The following is a 21,369-nucleotide window of genomic DNA, read 5'->3' on the forward strand; positions in this document are numbered from 1 at the left end:
ACATTCATTATTGAATTGGAACATTTTCCATACTTTTTCCGTTTATTATTATTCACAGGGTGGTGACAGACCTGGAAAACCGGGAAAAGTCAGGGAATTTGAGGTGTCAAAAATAGTCAGGGAATTTCGTCTTCATTGACTTTTTTTTTATTTAATAAAGATATCGTTATGGAACTCTGCACGGGAACAGAAAATTGTTATAACTCGGGCACTATGGGAGCAATCTACTTCGGATAAGTTTTGTTTTGCAGCTAAAACATAAGCGCATGCAACAGTGTACAATTCAGAACGCCTGACCGAGGAAGGGGGTTTGGGGGGCACGATCCCCGAATTTCAATAGAAAAAAACATAAAATCTGAAGTTTGTCCCCTCTTCTCCCACTATTTTGGGGAGAAGGCGCGAAATTTAGTATTCTTTTCAACGAATGGACATTTCTCAAGAGAATGAAACATGTTTCGTGTTCTTGGGTGCCATACAAGTAGAATAATATGTCAAAATGTGATTTTTTATTTTTACGAAAAATATGTAACTTGCATTTTTGGAGGAAAATTGTTATAACTCGGGCACTATGGGAGCATTCTACTTCAGATAAGTTTTGTTTTTCAGATAAAACATCATAGCATGCAATCGTGTACAATTCAGAACGCCGGACCGAGGAAGGGGGGCTGGGGGCACGATCCCCGAATTTCAATGGAAAAAACAAAAATTTGGAGTTTGCCCCCTCTTTTGCCGCTATTTTGGGGAGAAGGCGCAAACCTTAGTATTCTCTTCAAAGAATTGACATTTCCAAAGAGATTGAAACATATTTCATGTTCCTGGGTGCCATACATGTTGAATAATGAGCCAAAATGTGAAACTCTGTTCGGAAATGTGGCATGGATATGTTGAGGAGGGGGGGAGGAGGTTGATCATCAATATGAATTTCCCAGGCTTGCTCCAGACCTGTGTCAGAGTTTCCACCCAAACATAAGTGTATGAAGGTCCAAAAAGCATATTCATTTCGTAATCAGCACCATGATACCTTATGGTATAATCGGGCAAGTACGACCTTACACTGATGATACCATATGGTATCATCGGGGGAGTAAATGTTAAGCCTCTAAATATTACATGGAAAATGCATTGAATTATCATTTTTTTCTTGTCCATATGGGAGTAGTAAGGGGACTTGTCAACAGATGGAGGGGATAAGAGCAGGTGGCGCCATCCGATAGTTGTCGGACGTCGTAGTAAGGCATTTTGTTGGGCAAACTGAAGGAACATGGAAACAAATATGTTCCATTGATACATACGATTTTTGTCGAATATCGCCACTCGACAAAGTATCTCACTACAACATGCGACAGAAATTGCATGGACTGCAACATCCAACAAAAATCGAATGCATAAACAAGAAGAGCTTTAGACTGCAAATATGCTGCTGGAATTTTATTACTCTTCTGGTTCACTTCACCTTATTTAATGTAGCAGTGCTTACGAAGGTTTTCTTTCATCATCCTGACGTATTACTGGTTTTGCACAAGTTAACATATGTTTACAATGACATTGCACTATTCTTAGATATCAAGAAGAATCCAACCAAATGGGATATATATTGAATACTATCACGAAAAAGTGAAACATAAAACTGCATTAGTGAACGTTATAAAAATTGGCAAGTGCATGCTTCCAACCTCAAATTTACTGCAACACTGTAAATTCCTGTCTGTTTAAACTCATGAGAGATGGTCATTAATCTCTCACTGAGTAAGGTTAATGTCCAATGTTATGAAATAAAATACTAATAATAGATACGTAAATATTTGAGTATCATATTTACTCGAATCATTCAATCATAAAAGCATATCACTTTCTTCAAGAATTGACTTTTCTCTGCCAGCCCTGCTAAATTTTCACTTTCCATCTACTGATTTATATGAGGGGTGGCCAGAAAGTAATTTCTAATTAGTAGGGACATTGATTTTTCGCAAACGCGAAAACTGTGAAAAATGGTAATTGCTGCGAAGTTATGTTTAGGAATGTGCAGTGATGATGTCTGGACACATTTTTCGCCCGTTCGAAATAATGTGAATTGGGCATAAAATGCGAATTGTTGGCGTTTTTAGCAATTTTTTTTAAAGAAATGTCTAAAACAACGAAAAATTCCATGAAATCCAACATTCTTGTCTTTTGTAGGCCATGTTTGTGTACATAGAACAAGCAAGGTTTCCAATATTTTACTCAAGAGTAAACTATAGAGTTATACGTACATGGAATAATTCTGACAGCCACATTAAATCATGTATTTCCCACGATTTTTTCAACTTAACAAGTGAAAAAAAGAAATGCCAATTTTTGGTGCCATAATATATCGGTATCTGTCACGTGAGATTGATTGATTTTAATTTTTTGGGTGCGTCGCCACTTATGGTCATTATGCACCCTTCAGTATATACGGGGAAAATTCCATTATCTAAAATCCTTACCTTAAAATTAAAAAAAGGGTATGGAAAATAACTTTCCCGAAATAACTTTCAAGATATCAAACTCTCACGAAGAGGCGTAAGCCATTTGACTTACTTTGAAGCCATTTGACTTAGTTTAAAAACACCATGAAGGTATAATTTCAGATATTTGCTAGAAAATGCGCTAAAATGAAAATGTGAATTTTGGGGAAAATAACACCGTGTAGTAAAAAATAAAAAATAAGAAAATACGCCAATTTTTTAAAAAAATAACAAAATATCAAGGTCCCTACCGATTAGGCATAAATAAAACAAGAATATCAGTTGTACTTTATTACATTAGTAACAGTGAGTCCTAACCTAATTTTCAGATAACCACCACCGTTGTTCTGGCATTTGTCATAGCATGGCACTAAAATTTGTATGCCCATGTTATATGTGTCTGACAGCAAAGACTGGAACTATCTCTGCCGCAGTGTAGCTGTCAAATCCTTGCCCTGCCAGAAACCTCTTCAGTTAAAGAAAGAGATGAAAGTCGGTACATTCAAGTCCAGGGCTGTACAGGGAGTTGTCCAAGATCTCTCGCCCGAAGTGATGCAAACTACCCATGTGTACTCAGCTGTATGGGGTTGTGCACATTCGATTGGCCTTCCGTGAATTGTCTGTACCATCATCTGACCTTAATATCACTCACGACGTCTGGTCTGCACACCTGACACGATTGCTGGTGACTCTGTGCCAAATTCTGAGAGTGGAATGTAGGCTACATCACAGTCGGTGGGATACAGTATGAGAGCTGCAATCTTTAACCTAGAACTGTCCTAAAACGGCTGCATTGCAACTGTACCAGATTACAGCTACATGCCACTTCTTCCTGCCTGCATGTGTGTGTGTAGCTCTCCGACCACTAGTGCTGCATATAGGCACCTTTGGAAGAGCTTTTTTCAGGATGCCCCTCGTATATGAACTTTCAGAAGCTGTTATTATTAGTGTTCCTGTTTTAATGTGTGGTTATCTAAATCAGGTACCTATACAATGCAATTCTATAAATTCCTTGCATTCATTTTCTAATACCTACATACCCTTTTCATCAGTATTAATGGTATAACTGCATATTGTCAGTTTCACAGTACTTCACTTGGATATATTGTACTGAAGCAGAAATCCCATTGATAATGTAAGGAAATATGACACTTTATTTTGTTCGATTCAATTGTTTCACTTATATGCAAGAGTTAAGTTGTTTGCTTTACAGAGAAGAGAGAAGTAGCTTTATGCATTGAAAAATGAGTCCGCACTCATGGTTCTTGCAAGCAGAGGGTTCCACCTCAGTGGAAATATCAACATATAATACGGAGAATGTATAGCTAAGGAGACTGATAAATTACAAATTGTATTTCTTAATCAATCACTCTTCACTCTTATCTCATTTAGTCGTAACTTTAAAAATAATCAAGTATTTTATTTTAAACTTACTGCATATGAAAAATTCCGTAATTGTTCCCTAGCTTGTGAATTGTAATAATTTTCCAAATTCACTATTTTGCAGTTTGAATTCAAATCATAGAAATTAAGTCAATTTCATAGAAGATAATATTGGTACAGAAGATAATATTGGTACTTAACAGAACCATACGTGGATCTGTGTGAGTTTATTATTTCTATTTGCAAAAAGATCGATTTAGTTAACTTTGTAATTGTCAGGAAAAAATGTAAATTTTGTCCTGGAAAAGTCAGGGAATTTCATTTCTGCTTGTTTGTAGCCACCCTGTATTTAGCTTTTCTTATTTCCAATAATTTCTGCAACATTTAGAGCCTTTGAATCAGAATATATGCGTTATCACAAAAATGCAAGTGTCTGTTTTTTTTTTTTTTTTGTATTTGAGGGAAGATATCATGATTTTGTGATGTAAGTTAGAGAGTAAAATGCATCTTCCCACCTTTGATTTTTTTCCTCTGTAAGACTTTAGTGCATTTTTGAAGTGTTATGAAATTTTGATGGCATTGAAATATAATTTTTTCATGATAAGGTGGCTGGTATTCAGAAACACTGCATTTTTTATACAATAAGGCTGCAGACTTGTATTTTTTAAAGGCAATTTGCACTTAATTTTGCTCATCGTCATTTATTCATAACTGGAACCACTTTCAGAGTACTGTATGACAGGCTGTTCATAATGAAGCTGCACAATTATGAATTAATTTGGAAAGATATAACTTTTACATCACATGAAACACATTCACTTTTTATGATAAATTCTTTGAGATACAAGTGTGTGTAAAAACTTGCTTCATACACAGAAGAGTGTTACATCTATTGTATTGAATTTTAAGAAATTCCGTCACTTGACAAATGGTTCTGCAATACTGTTATATTTAACAAGACACTGGTTAATTTTATAGATAGTGCCTCTGAACCTAACTACCTAAACTATTCATGTACAACTTTCTCAACTACAAGCACCAAAAAAGATATAAATATAGTTTATGGGATAACCATTATGGGAATTATTATGAACATCAGCAGCCAGCAATAGAAGCTTCATAGCACTCTCTCACGGTAAATTTAATAACAGGTGTATTTTAATAGTCGTAAACTGCACTGAAGTACAATGCGATCCATTAAAGTGTAGACTGCCGCGTTGGCGTTTCTGCTAATAAAGATGTATCAAAAATGTGTGTGCATCAAAGGCGACTAGTTTTAACACCTCATTTTATAAGTCTCTTAAGTAAATCGCTCTTTAAACTAGTTACGGAAAGTTGCATGCTTGATTCACGGATAGTCTATAGTACCGACCTATGACCACAAGCACTTTGCTTGTCAATAGTGCAAACACCAACATGGCAGTCTATACTCCAGTAGAGCGCTCTGTACTTTCTGCCTCTCTTGTGAATTGTGCTAAGTCTGATAAACCCTTTATTTACAGTAAACATTATGAAATATTAGGAAGATCAAAAAGAAGTTTTGTGACATATTCCTAAAAAAAAATAATGTGGAAGAAAGGTATATTTTAAATTCATTAATCTGCACCAAAATGCTTTTCACCTCTTCATGGATTTCCGTTAGTCTAATATACTCTTTCTTTCTAGTAAAAAGTACAAATTTTCATTGAAGTTGAGGGTGGACAGATGTACAGTATTTTGTAAACTTAGGGCCATGTGTACATAGGAGCAGTGCTCAAAGTGGAAATTCCAAGTTGGGGGATGCTTGATCGATTTTCGGGATGTTTGGGGGTGGGATGTTTGTATGGATTAACATTGAGACAATCCAGCATGTTGGGGAATGGTTATAAATTATTGTAGCAGGGTGATGCTTTGAGTGATCATTTTTTTTCTGATAGGAATCTTGCCCATGCCTTCAAATGTTATTGTACAAACTTGTAAGCAACAATTGTAAGATACGAGCAAGCCATTATTTGTTCATTTTCCTGAGTCCAGGTACCAAGCAGAGAGTCTCTCTCACCTGTATATATGGATCATTGAGATTAGAGATTTTATAGCATTTGCCTGTTCATACCATATTCTGTGTACACATGGCCTTGAAGTGAAATCAATGCCTTATTTTCATATATTATTATTCTGTTTTCAGATGTGGCAATGTAAATTGGGCAAGACGTCAACAATGTAATATGTGCAATGCCCCTAAATATGGAGAAGTTGAGGAAAGAACAGGTTACGGAGGTGGATACAATGATCGTGGAGTTGTGGAGTACATAGAGCGAGATGAATCAGATGATGAATATGATGAGGTAATATTTTTTGTGATTGCAATGGAAATTCACTTCAAGATTGCTGGTGGTGAAGGAGTGGAACATGTATCTATGTCAGTTTTGTTAATTGATTTATCAGTGTTCAGACTACATACTTTTTAAAATGTTTCTAATTCATAGTGAATGTTCAGATAATATAAAGTAGCATCTTAAGAGAAACATTGGTGTCGCGGACCCTGTTCACCGGGAAAGACTAGCGCTGACACCGGGTAGCTTGCTGCTGAGTCTCGTAGCGAATGTCAGGGAATGTTCTGTACATGCAGTTCACGTCATGTGGAATTGGCAACTACGTCATTTATTTAAACTTGAGCTAAAATGTATGCAGTATGCACTTGATTGAATGATGGGTGTGTGTGAACTGATTGAATCAATTCCAGTTAGATTTTTGTGTTAAAAACCTATCATTACATCATTTTCTCTAATATTGTGATACATATGTTTTGTTAATAATTTTACTTGCAAAGACAATAATAATTGTGCTGAAACATAGGAATTATAAATATTAAAATAAAAGTACATGGCTGAAATATATTATATTTAGAAATGGATAGTTTGAACAAAAGAAAACTCAAACAAAGGAGCAAGAAGCTGCACTGGATGTGAACTAGGACTAATATTATTAAGATGGTGTTCCAGTTTGAGGTTTAATATTAGGTTTACAATTAACTGAATAAATGTTCAAATTAACTTGTAAGCAGTATGTAATATTTCTTTTGCAGATATGGTATTATATCGGTTTGTTATTTCTGTGCAGATTTATTTATATATTAATATAGACCTAGATTTTTTATTGTTTTACTTGCACATGTCAATTTATGAACACTGACTGATGTCTGTGCAAATCTAGCATTTTAATGGTCATTTATTATGTTGTACCAAATATGTATTAGCACATTGCAATGTTATTTGTGAAGTGAGACACTACTACGGTTGATTCAGAAAATCCATTCCGTGTACCTTGGAAAGTGACAGAATTGCCAAAAGGAATTATAACCTTTTAAGGGCCAAAATATGCTAGTAGCTTTTTGTTGCGTTCTGTACTTTCTTTATGTGTATGGATTGCCGTAGTGAATGGATGTACTGAGTGTTTGCTTTTGAACTCACCTTCAAGGGCTTGTGTTTTGGTCTTTCACTGACACCACAAAAATGCAGGGTGACATTTTCGAGGAGTGTAATTATCCTGGAAATAATGCAAAATTCGAGTTTCTTTTAACTTTCCACCAGTTTTGTGTTAGAAAACTGAATTTTGAGATAGCATGACATGTAATTTAAGATTCTGATGTAATTCTCAAAATTTTAAAACAAAAATCTTGGTTAATTGATGTACAAGGTGTATCAGAAGTCCCTTACCACCCCTTGTAAAATCCGCAGTGATGTATTTTCATGGAATTTGATATGGGTGATACAAAATAGGGGAGGCAAAAAAATCGTAGGAAATGTACCATCTTCCGACATCGGAGCTGGCAGTATCTGTTCCTGTAGCATCCCCAGGTATCATTTCGCATTTAAATTTCCTTGAATGAAAAAAGGACCGATTCCGTGTTCCCCATATGCCTGCCCACACCATAATTTTGCCTGCACCGGTCATTTTGGTGGGATCTGTCCATGCGGGGTTGTCATGCAACCTATAGCGCATGTTTTGCCTATTCACCTCCCCATTTACGTAGAAGTTCGCCTCATCGGAATGGTGTATCTGCATAGCGACATTTGGATTTAGCCGTAATTGCACGATAGCCCACTCGCAAAACTGCACACGGCAATCTGGATTGTCCTCAGAGAGGTGTTGTTGCATTTGCACCTTATACGGATGCCACTTGTGCCTTTGTAGAACCCTGTACACTGAACTGTGACTCATAGCACATTGCATTGCTATACGACGTGTGCTTCGCTGTGGTGACTTCGAGAAGGAGGCCAGCACTGTTGTAGCTGTTGCTTCATCCGTGACTGTCCGCGATCATCCACTACACGGTCGGTCCAAGACCGTGCCTGTCTCCTCGAATTTAGTTAATAACTGTGCCACTGCAACATGTGATACAGGGTTCTGGATGACACAGGTTGAAATCGGCAGCCACTGCACGGGCACCTCTCCCACCCCACAGTTTGACGATCTGGATGCGTTCCTCAGTTGTTAACGGCATGGTTCAGCACCTGCAACAAGCAGGTAAACATCACTTTCAGTTGCCAATAACTTTTCACCAAATGAAGTTACATGAAATCTGATTTCAGATTTGACAGCCTGACTAAATTCTAAATGTATCACATGACCCACCTATCATTTCAAATAAAAAAGTTTAATTCAAGATGGTGGCCGTCCCCGTGACATACTCCAAAAGGTGTCCCCCTAGGCCTATTTTGTATCACCCATATCAAATTCCATGAAAATACATCACTCCAGATTTTACAAAGGGTGTTAAGGGACTTCTGATACACCCTGTATATAATTACCATGAGAATGGAATACTTACACACTAACATTAAAATGTATTTTGAACAACTTTTAATTATTAGTTTTCAAGCATCAGTATCGGTGGGAATCGGTGAGAGTATCGGCATCAGCATTTGTATTGATTCAAGGTGGTACTGCTCTGGCCTAGTATTTATCAGGTACTTGAAATTCATTAAAACCACAACTACTTGAACAATCAGGAGAAAATTTCTCTTCTTGGGGACTTCATTGAAAAACAATGATTTACACCTTAACCTGGAAAACAACCTTGCATCTCATATTGCCTTTTGATTTTTACCATTATCTAGCTTGTCTGATAAAAGGGAATAGGAATTGTAGAGTAGTTTTAAGTAATAATCCATCATAATATAATTTGTTGTCTTTCCTTTGAAACGTAAGAAATGAAAAATGTAAGATTACATTGGAAATGTTTGCATTTTCATATTTTGTTGAGAGTTGTAGTAAAGTTCAGTTACAATTCATACTATCATATCCATGTGTGTGTGTGTGTGTGTGTGTGTATGCTTTAAATCATGCTATTCATGTTGTAAGTTTGTTGGTTTGACATCCATGTGCTGGATGATATTTGTGAAGAGTGTAGGAAGATGAGGAAAATGTTTTGAAATCAGTGTGAATGTTGAAGGTTGTAGAATTTGTTTAAATTGTTTTCATTCTGAAAAGCAGGTTGTGGACATCTTTGTTCTCATAATTTTTAGCTGTTAGAAGTGTGTTGTCAGTTTAGAAAGTGTTATCTACCTAACCTACTCGCCAGGTATTACTTCAGATTAGAAAGTGTTTTATACACACACAGCAGAAGCAAGTGGTGGAAATGCTAAGGCAAGATAATCAAATCTGCCTAACCTACTCTCGTACACATTTTTACAGACACAGTTGGGAAAGAGAAACAAATGGATGGAATATGTAAAGCAAATTGATTTTAATTGGATGTTTCTGCAGATAAAGAAACTTCTACTGTGAGGGTTCCATAGGGGCTCTGGGACACTTTTCAATTTTTTATAAGTCCCTTCTCACACCTTAATGCTTGCAAAGTCACTCGTGACTAGTCTCGAGTATCCTGAATACCTATTGTATCTCTGCCGAAAGTGTGAAGTCATCATGGTGTTTTTCAAGTGTAATGATGCCGCTTCTGAAATAATTTACTGCTGCGAAGTGATGTTTTACTGATGCTGTACTTTGAATCTCGATTTTTAGAATTTTAACACATGATGACACCATGACATTTACTCCGGTTTCTTAACATCTCTTCAATTCATTTGGCTTCAGTTGATTTGGGGAAAGTGTTGAATCATAAGTCCGCATGTTTCTGATGGTGTCTAACATTTGCCATGGATGAACATTGAAACGTTCACAGTGGATGTTTCGGACAAGCCTCACAGCTTTACTGGTGTGAATGAATATATCTTATTGATCTGACATCTCACACTTCTGAAAAGACCATGTCTGATAATCTACCATTGGGTGAATTTTGGTGCAGTGTCAAGAAGCAATTCCCATGCTTCTCACATAAAGTGGTGAGAACACTCCTTCCCTTTGTAAGTATGTATCTGTACAACACTGGTTTCTTAATGCACCTTTCCACAAAATCAAAGTATCCCAACAGACTGGACACGGAAGCAGAGATGAGACTGCAACTCTCCTCCATAGAGGCGGGGGCTGAAAGAATTTTGTAAGGAGAAGAAACAAGCACACTCATCACATAGAGGTCAGTAATTAAAACAGCATTTTCTTTGATACCATGTTACGAAATAATTGATTTTTTAAATAAGTGCCTAGAACATCTGAAACACTAAAAGTGCATGTATTGTGTTAGCTGAAACCAATACTTCTCAGAAATACAATTCCCAAGTTCTCATTGGCTATAAAAATACAATTTTGCTCTGGCAGGTGTAGAAAAAATGGTGTGGCTCTACAGCCTCATCTTTGGGTGAAAAGGGCTCCACAGTTTGAAAAGTTTGAGAACCTGTTCTGTAGTATGTTCATGTATACGTGTTGCAAATTTACATGATACGGAATGGACACATCTGTAACAAGATTATGCTAGTCCAGAGACTTTTAAATGAAGTGCAAAAATTATTGTTGTCCTTCATCCATAGCTGTTCATCACATCTTCCTCCAAAACTGCAAGGTAGTTCAGACCAGAAAAAACTCCCTATAGACCCTGCGTATCTTCCCAAGAGTATATTTTCAGAATTGGGAACACATTTGAAATCAGAGGATGGGTAATATGAAGAAAACAATTTTCATGAAATCAAACTGCCGGTTAAGAAAATTGTTTGGTTTATTTTTGTAGAGACATTGTGCAAGTAAAATTGTTTCATTCATTTTACAAATAAGCTTTGTATCAGTTCTATTGTTTTTGCTGCCTGTTCGTTAATTATTATAATTATTAATTTTATTATTTTCATTGTGTCTTCTAGTTTGGACGAAAAAAGAAGAAATTTCGTATTAGTTGCAGAAAGGAAGATGAAGATAGTGGTTCAGAATCCAAGAAAATTGCTCCAGTAGCTGCAGCACCAGCACCAACACCAGCACCACCACCACCACCACCACCACCACCAGTAGTTGAAATTAAACCAAAAGTTAATGATGTGCCGAAACCAGCTGAAGAAGATGATGATGACGAGGAAGAGGAGGTATTATTTTTTACAAGGGTGGGGCAGATTAGTCAATATATTATCAACATTGGCTGTTGTGGGTATTTTTCTTGTTTTGTGTCATTTTCTGCTTCTTCAGACTATGAAGGATAAAGATGAATGATAATTAGATAAAATGGATGAAGACTCATTCAAAGATATGCCCAAGATTAGCTAAGACACTCGTTAAGAAAATCAAGGAGGTTGGGGAAAATATGGAGTTTAGTATCAAGAACTCAAGAGACGTGAAAAATGAAATAGCAAAACTTGAGATTACTAGCACAGATAGGATTATGAGCTTTGACGTCGTCAACTTATATCCAAGCGTGCCTAGAGACAAGGCTGCCGATTGCCTCCAAAGGTGGTTGATGGGTAAAGGAATTGACGTCGTCATGGCCTGGGAATATGTAAGGTGGTTCAATTTGTGTACCGGCTATAATTATTTTTGCTGTAACAGAAATATTTTCGTTCAAAAAGAGGGATTAGCTATGGGGAATCCAATTTCCAGAATAATATCTAGCATTTTTCTACAATATTGAGAAGGCGGCACTAAGCCGAATGAAAAGTGAGATTAAATTTTATGGAAGGTATGTTGACGATATTCTGGTCATCGGGGAGGAAGAGGGGTTGGAGAAATTGTTTAACCTTTTGGGAGAGCAGGAAGAGAGGATTAAATTCACCAAGTAAGAGATGAAGGCTTTTTGGATCTTTCGATATATAGAGAAGGGAAGAAAATAATAACCGGGGTTTTTCATAAAGCTCTATCAGGGGAATTGTACATCAACAATGAAGCTTCCCACGCTAAAAGAACCAAGAATAACGTGTTCCTAAACTTCTTTGTTGGAGTAATAAGGTTGTGCAACAACAAGGGAGAATTGAAAGAAGAGGTGGAATGGATAATGAGAGTAGGGAGAAGAAATGGGTATAAAGATTTAGATTTAAGAAGGAACCTAAATAGGGCAAGAAAAACATGCAAAAAAGAGTTGGATGGCAATGGTAAGAAAAGTGACATGAAAGGAAGAGAGGACAGATAGAAGGGGGAATAAGGGAATTTTAGGTATATAGAAATCCCATATTTCTAAGGGATATCTGAGAAAGTAGAGAAACTAGTAAGAGGATATGGAATAAAATGTGGAATGAAAGCTCCGAGGAATTTGGAAAAACACTTTACAGGATACAAGGAAGATGGTAAAGAGGGAGAGTAAGAGGGGGGAAGAAGGGGGTTTATGGTATAAAATGTGAGTATAATAAAGAATACATTGGCCAAATGGGGAGAAGTATGGACATAAGGTGGGGAGAGCACGACAAAGATATAAGGGAAGGAGTTCCTAGGACAGGGCTCTCGGAGCATATTATTGAGGAAGGACACAAAATTAGAAAACGGGAGGTAATTCGGGAAGAAAGTAAACTAATTAAGAGGAACATATATGAGGCTTCCTATATTTACAAAGGCAGGGAAAATAAATTGAACAGGGCTGAAGGAAACGTCGATGAAATGTGGATAGGGATGTTTAAAAAATGGGAAAAGCCGGAGTATAAGAAGATATTAGTTACGTGAAATTTAGAAGAATGAATGAATGTGAATTTGTGAATGAAGACAGTGGATCTTCGAAATTAATTGGATTTAACCATTAAATTGTGCAATGCGGAAGTGCTAAATCTTCTAAATTTAACGTAAGTAATTTTAAACTGCGTTTACTGCAACCATCATGAATAAGAAGATAGGTTTCTGTATCACCCCAGACGTATTACGTGAGGCTCAAAAAACACATAACTTCAAGTTCGATATGACATAAGCGGGTAGGGGAAATGGAGGGGAAGTAAGCGAGGAGAAAGCGGTGCGCGGACAACTTCCTGCATTTGTTGAGGAGGCATCCTATAGCCAGTACGAGGGAGTAAAATAGGAGGTCACGTTTTATAATTTTATCTTTTTAAGTAGGAAGGGTTCTTTTAGCCTGAGATGATTTGATTCCGTGTTTTTAACAACAAAGAAGACCTTGGAATTTTTAAAGGGTTTTAGACCTTGGAATTTTTAAAGGGTTTTAGTATGGATTCCAATTTTTCCTATATTAATAACCAAATCTATATCCTTGTTCCTGGAATTTTGGGTGAAAAGAATTGACGTGGCTAGGGTGTATTTTGGATAGCCTATGTAACTTAAAAACCTGAAGAAGGGAACAGTTGTTCTCGAAACGTCGTTCATTGGAAAACAGATACTCATGAAACGTAAGTACAAAAAGTTTCTGTATTTTAGAATACACTTTGAATTGATATCAGTGAGTAATTCGCACAACTAATTATGGATTTATGTTCAATTTTACATCAGTGGTGATAGGACTGCTGTGCCATGGAGTTCAGGTAGAATATTGGCTATCACTAAATTTTATATCCATACCTTATCAGTATCGACAAAAATTACATTTTACACTATTTTTAGTCTATATGTAATCAGTGAATGGTTTTACTTAAAGTATCTTGCATTGAATCCTACATCATGGAAACAATTAAATAGCTTTAACATTTTACAATCTGTACAGCATGTAGTTGTACTGATTTATTATTTATATGAAAATCTTGAAGTTTTGTAATGTAACCTTTCCTTCATTTTTTATCAGATAATAGCCTCTTCCATGTGTAATCCTATTGGGATAGAGGGTGTTCAATCAAGCATGTGATTTTCAAATGTGCAGTGCTGCACAAAAAAATCAAAGGAAAACTTATTTTCTGTAGACAGTTGAGGTTGTTATTTTTTTCTCAAAGAATCACACTCAGGGAAGGGAAATTCTGGTATCCCCTTACCAAGAAACTCAACTAAATGAAGAGAATTAAAATTTTCCAAGAATATTCATGTTATGAGAGCCCCTGTGGGCCCCAACAATAAGTTGAAGTGGAAAAAAATCTAAAATGTAGTTTTACAACTGTGCTAAGTTCTGTTGATAATTGTTCAATAGCTCATTGCAAAAAAAAATAATTGCATTGTGCAATACTAGAAAAATTCATGCTAGGTGCTGATAAGTATCCTAGGTCTAGCAGTATGCTAGGCTAATGTATTATTGCAGGTACCGTGTATGGAGATATAATGTCGTAATGTTGCAAACTGTTTTTTTCTCCAGGGCAGTGGATGATAAAAATATACGTTTTTTTCTGGACATTTTTAGTATTTAAATTTTGTTGTACTTAAATTCAAATAAGTAGATTGATTACATAACCTGTTGCTACACCAATAGCCTACTGAGGAATAGTTGTCAACACTACTTTTTGCTATTGCATATACATTTTAATTATTTGGTTTAATGTGGGGGCTTCAGGGGCTCTCTGAAAAGGGATTTCTGGAGTAAATTACCATTTTTTAATATGGTATTGTACTTCCTGCCAAAGCCCTAGTAATTTCATTCAAAATAAAATGAACTTTAACTCTCCACGATGAAAAATTCTAATTCTACAAATTTTTAAAAACATTTCCATGCATTCAAATTTTCCACACTTTAAAATTCATGTCAATTAAAAAATGAAACCAGCTTTTGACAAACATCCAATAATCATATTGCATTGTATTTTGAGTATGTCATACCATCTTATGTGCATAAATGAACAAAAAAGACAGAACTGAAATGTCATCTATGGTTTAGGAGAAAGTACTTGTTAACTGCTGTCACATGGTGCTGGTCCATGTATGGACAAACTAATACAGCATGTTCCATTCAAACGTCCCACATTTCAATTGATCATGGCTAAAAGGTTATGAAACATAATGGAATGCAAGTGGTACTAGACGAAATAGAAACTCAAAGAATTTTATTGCATGACCTCAAAGTTCACCGTTATCTCACTATGCAGCGCCACAATCGTATAAAGCACAATGGCAACTCTGCAGCAGCGTGCACAATCTGTATTCTGGTATGCAGAGACCAAATCAACCATTACAGTGCAAAGAAATTACGGGAGAGTGTGCGAAGTTTTTGGTGACTGGAAGTGTTAATAAACAATCCGGAGGTTCTCGTTGACGTATTTCGGAAGAGAAAGTGGAAGAAATTTGAGTGGGATTTCAGAGAAGCCCACATAAATCACTTCACCAAGCGTCCAAGCAGTTCAAAGTTCAAACTTCACACACCGTACCTTAATGGCTTTCCCATCAGGAGCTTCACCTACATATTCTCTTTGGTAATTTCTTTGCACTGTAATGATTGATTTGGTCTCTGCATACCAGAATACTGATTGTGTATGCTGCTGCAGAGTCGCCATTGTGCTTTATGTGATTGTGGCACTGCATAGTGAGAGAACGGTGAACTTAAGGTCATGCAATAAAATTCTTTGAGTTTCTCTTTCGTCTAGTACCACTCACATTCCATTATGTTTCGTAATCTTTTAGCAATGATGAATTGAAATGTGGGTGTTTGAATGCAACACGCTGTATTTCTGAAATGAATAATAAATTGTATGGCATATCAAGAATGCATGGAGAAAGTGAATTAACAGGTCAAATTTGGAGCATAGTCTGCCTTGAAAAATATAAATGGAAAGGAAATTTAATGACACCTCTTTGATATGTCAAACTTTGTAGGAAATTGTTTTTTTTTTTGTTTGTTTGCTGCATGGTTTTTGAATGGGCACCCCAAAAATGTTTTATGGTTTCAATGTGTATTTAACTCCATAACAGGCTATTATTACTGAAATGGAAAAGAAATCAGAAAATTTCAATGTCGGTGCTTGAATAAGTACTCCTTTTGTCTGTTGGTAGTGTTTTGACCGTCATCTCTGCATACATTGTCACAAGGTTAGAATATAGGGATTATATTGCAATTATTTCATACCAGTCTACCAGAATTATACCTAAAAATATTGGAATGGTTCAATCAGAATAGTATTAAAATAATGCCATTTATTTTTTAAATCCATTCTTCTTGCACAATTTTAGGGCAAATTAAAGAATATTCTGCATTTTTCATAATTCCAAGGATAAGTACAGAATTGGCCTTACATTATAACTAATGGTGGCTAGTTTTAAACTCCTTATGTGGATAATGTTTTGGACCATATAAAGATCACTAGTTATGTCACTGCTGTCATATCTTCACTTTTAAGTATGCAGATTTAACCATAGTACTGAATTTTACTCATAGTCTGTACTTAAAGATAATATATATGTAATCTGGTTTGTGCAATTTTGCAAATATTACTGATGTACCTTTGTAAATTAAAGAAAGAGTACAAAGGCCTCAGTAATATTTCACCTACTTTTTGTTAAAAAAAAATATATATATATATTCATGGTAACCTGATGAAACATGGCACCTTGTATAGTATTATCCAACGTACCATCATATAGGGCATATGAATTTATAATTCAGTGCTTCTTCATGTGTAAAAAAGGAAAGTTAAAAACTGTACTTACGTATGTGAGTTTGTTGTTACTACTGTAGAACGACGTTTCGGAGATTGACTATCTCCTTCTTCAGGTTCGTATAAAAAGACTAGGTACTTAGCATAGTACTGCGTCAAAATGTAATATGAGCCCAACTGTGCATTCTAATCCACACGAAGGTCAGTTCTCCACGGATGTTTCCCCCTCCCCTTTATTTTCTCATTTCCCCTTATTACGTAAGTACAGTTTTTACGCGACAAACCTACAAAATGCTATTCTTCATGTGTGTATACACCAAAATATGTAGAACAATCTAATGTTGAATGGAACCAATTCTTGTTGCTTAAATTCAAATTCACTGCTAATCATGTTTATGCTTATGAAGACATTTTATTTTTTTAAAATTGCTTCACCAACTGATGACCTTCTTATGGGATTACATTTTTGTAACATGTAGGCTTACATTATTTTGTAAGCAAATTCTCTCATGTGTAAACTTTCATTTGATACCCATTTTGATTTAAATAATTACAAATTTCTATTACACAAGAGGCAGAAAATTTATATTGTGAAACAATATGTGCAAAATTGTAGTACATGGGGACATCTCAGTGGTATGAAAGTACCGAATTCAGGATTTCTATTCTTAGATCCATATTGTGCTTGATAGCTAACCAACCGTTCAAGTTTATTCATTAGTGTGTAGGAAAATTTTGAAATCATTTTTTTTGTATGAGATTTTATGTGACCAGTAACAAGCTTTGTCATGAAGGAATGGGTCGTCATTTTCAACCAATCATTATTCATCCTCATTGTGACAATTACCGGTAGTTGAGAGTGGCAGGAAAGCTGTGCAAAATTTAAGAAATACAAATGCATATGTTACCAGTGTACATTCATACTATGTTTCTGTTCTCTGTAGGATGAAGAAGATCTATCTAAATATGACTTGAGTGGTTGGGGTGATGATGAAGCTGAAGTGAAGAAAGAAACCAGGCAAAAAGATCCTAGTTCAAATAAGAGATCCAGAAATTCTCCATCAAGCTCTCAGTCTGGTTCTCATGCTTCTCGCTCTCGGTCTCCTTCAAGGAATCATTCAAGGAACCGGAGAAGTTCCAGCTCTGAAAGTAGATCACATTCAAGGTAAGGTGCTTTTTGAAATGCATAGAAAGAGTGTAATCATTTTTAAAATCTTGAAGGTTTGTTCCTCAAACTTTTGTTAACTGCCCATTATTGTCCTAAGTAATTGGAAAATAGAAGCTACAAATTACTCTCGTTAAAAGGTAAAATGCATAAAGAGTGAAAGCAGTTGAATTTACTGGTTATATTCTACTTTTTTCCATCATTTAAGCGGAAAAAAACTATTCTGTTATCTGTTGTGTTGATAAGTCATATTTTTTAATTGTTCAACATTACTTGGAACACATAATTACCATGCCACAACATGTATTGTTGCTGATTTTTTTTCAAGTGTAAATAGATAGTAATCCATTGAACTAAAACAACTGAAATAAAACTACAAAAGGGATGGATAATCAATACTTTAACAGTAGTGTACAATAATGAGGTGCTAATGAACAGATTCTCTCATAAGGTAAAAGTAAGGTTAGCTCTTGAAAGCTCGGAACTTTTTCCAGAACTCACCTGGTTGACAGCTCGAGAAAATCTGTTCCATCATTTGTTGGTAGGGAAGCTTCAAGACCTATAACGAGATACTAGTTTAAATAAATAATTTTACCTTCAATAAACGATTAATGACAACATCCAAGGGCTGCAGCACTTTTGTCATTCCTCCAGGCATCACCACCAAATCTGATAAATGATGAATTCTTGCTTTCACATCATCAGTAGTGTGACAGCAGAAACTTTCTAAAACCAGAATTGATGGTTGCCACAACAAAGCACCTGCCTGCAGATCCCACGCACCATGAATTCAAAATAACACCAGGTGAAAATTCTTCCTTCCTCTGATCCCTTCTTCTGCTTAAATATAATATACAGAGGCCACTTGTGACCACCAGCTTTAATGGCCAGCATAACGGTACAATGTTGCTTGTTCTTACTCATCCAATGGAATGAATGCTCATCGATTGTGGCATATCCAATCACAGTGGAGTTCAGTCTGCATTGCTAGTCTGTGACATCACATAGTTATTCTTCTTTCACAGCCTAATGATGGAGGAACTTGTTGCACTGCTCTTTGTATTCTTCAGGCATCTTCTGCAAAAGTGTTGTTTTCCACCTGATTGCTGTAACTACCCTTGAACTCCACTGTAGTGATGTTCTCTTTTTGAGCTATTTTACTAGCTTTGAACATGAGCATCTCAGTCAAAATTGCATGCCTCGAGTGCCACAAATCTATAACATAATTACTTAGCCACTTCAGGATATTTGCAACACTTCCCCCAGAAGGGGAGCTGCCTTCAGCTGTTCACCTTGCATCCACCATTGTTATACCTGTCTCACCAACATTGAGTTTTCAAGCTGCAGCCTTATTGCCATTTTCCTACAATTTAAATTTGAAAGCAGCAGTAAAACTCTCCAGTTTTCCCATCTTTATCTCGCTTTCTTCTACTGTAGAATAAACAAGTTGGTTACAAAAGTGAAGGTTTGGGATGCTAAACTAGCATTGGGAGGGGGGAGTTTGCATGGTGACTCAATGTTAAGTAGGTAAAACTAATATGTGCAAGGATACAGCAAAACTTATAGTTAAATTTCACAAACTATTTTAAGCAACCTTTATACATACTGCTGTGTGGAAATGGCATTGGGAAGTGGATGGGACAGGAAATTAAAAGAAACATGGAAAAAGTCTCATAATTTGAACTTTATTAAAAAAAGAAAATATTGAATTTATTGCAAAATGTGTATTAAACTTTCTTTAGATAAAAAGTATTCTTTAAAATGAGACCTGTTTCATTAAAATCCATTCAGTAGTTTCTGAGATATTCAACTTCAAAGAATCTGCTGGGTGGCCATTTTGTTGACGTCACTGCACATGACATAATCATTGCAAAGGTTGTCCTCCCAGTTGATTTATAGTCTTTGATATTTATTTAGTCAACCCCCAAAGTTTGGTGCTAGTATCTGGAATTGAAATATTTTGGCGCTTATTCCCACACTACTGTGTATTGAATCACATATGGCAGACATGTAACTGTTTCTCACAAAAGTCAAAGCAATTACAAATATTTTTTGATAACATTGGCCCAGATTATGCTAAAGCATAGTGATAGGTGTCATTTTTTCCTAATGCTATGTGGTAGGGGTACCCAAATAAAAATTTTGTTGATACTTGTATAGTATTGTACCAGAATAAAATTTACTGATATTGATAACCAATATTTACCAATCTGGTATAAAATTGCTAATGTTCTTTGAAGTACATAATGCCTCTCTAATAAATGTAAGTAATCAGATGAGTGCTTTTCAAAAGGAACTGCTTACTTAGACATTACTTTACATTTATACTACATAAAAAGAATGACCAAATGACAATTTTGTACTGATTTAGAGGCTATTTACAGATAGATTAGATTGCTAAATTAGCAGCCAGCAATTTTGAAAGTTCATCAACACTGGGTGATATTTAGCAAGTTTAGTTTTGCAGTGACAAGTTCTATTTTATATTTTTCAGAAAAATAAAATGTTTTAATTTTACAGTTAGAATTATCTTGGTCAGGTCATGCTATTGAAGCTTTTTTCTTTCTTTTCTTTTGTTAAATGTTATTTTGATTTAGATCCCCAAATAAGATTTAAACCACTTTTTCCAATATCGATAGAGCACCAATTAATCTATTGCAACCATACTATGTAATATCATAAAAGTAGTGGTGTACATGTCCAACCTGTAACTGAGATCATAGTGGATAGGACATTATATAGAACATAAAATAAAATAAAAAACACTAAAAATAACTGTGTTAGATTATTGTGCATGTTATATATTATTTTGCATCTATAAAAAGTGTTTTTTTGAACCTTTAAGAAGAACATAGATATTCGTAAAAAAAACTAGTTATGTTAAATTAAAAAATTGGAATATTCATAATTTTTGTTCTGTTTTATGTAGATTATATTACGTGGTTGTGGATGTAAGATATTGAAATTGAAATGAAGCAGCATGGTGTACTGGGAATTACAATTGATAAGCACTAGAACACAGGCAAAATACTTCAATTATGGTTCGTTTTTCTCCCACAAAAATTAATGTTGGGAATAAAATATTTTTTTTTTAAAGTAATGTATTTATGTGACATATTATAATTCTGATTTTATATATGTATAAATGATTCTTGTTTCCTTGTTTGTTGATGATCATTTTTGTACTAATGTTTTGTGAACTTCTTTGCAGGTCTTCACATTCATCAGGTTCACGTAGTAAATCTGGATCAATTTCACGTAGTAAATCCAGATCACGGTCTCCATTTTCATCATCATCTTCATCTTCATCATCAGTTTCAAGCTCTAAATCAGGGTCAACTTCAAGATCACATTCTACCTCAGGCAGTAGCAGGGGAATTCAGAATAAAAGGTCAAGGTAAACCGGTAATGGGTAAAGACAAGGTTAATATCAATATCCTTGTTCTTTTGAAGTTGCTGCTAATATACTTGCAGCTTGGACATAAACTATGCTTGAAATCATTTTTCATATTTGGTGCAATTTTTAATTGACCTAGTTATCTAAGTGCTG

The 21,369-nt window shown here is 35.5% G+C and overlaps 1 protein-coding gene across 5 annotated transcripts in view; it reads left to right on the forward strand.

The window, feature by feature from the left end:
- Window positions 1–21,369, forward strand: part of LOC145984216 (uncharacterized) — a 63,238-nt gene that overhangs the window by 20,885 nt on the left and 20,984 nt on the right. For 4 of the 5 annotated variants that reach the window (XM_083117772.1, XM_083117771.1, XM_083117769.1 and 1 more), the window contains exons 4-7: window positions 6,034–6,193; window positions 11,099–11,314; window positions 17,599–17,819; window positions 21,031–21,216. In XM_083117772.1, the coding sequence (XP_082973898.1) occupies window positions 6,034–6,193; window positions 11,099–11,314; window positions 17,599–17,819; window positions 21,031–21,216 (783 nt within the window). Of the gene's footprint in view, window positions 1–6,033; window positions 6,194–11,098; window positions 11,315–17,598; window positions 17,820–21,030; window positions 21,243–21,369 lie in introns of all 5 variants that reach the window. The other variant, XM_083117773.1, reaches the window with a different exon arrangement.

Source organism: Lepisma saccharinum, chromosome 2 (assembly GCF_977018435.1).
Source record: "Lepisma saccharinum chromosome 2, izLepSacc3.1, whole genome shotgun sequence".
Classification (NCBI taxonomy): domain Eukaryota; kingdom Metazoa; phylum Arthropoda; class Insecta; order Zygentoma; family Lepismatidae; genus Lepisma; species Lepisma saccharinum.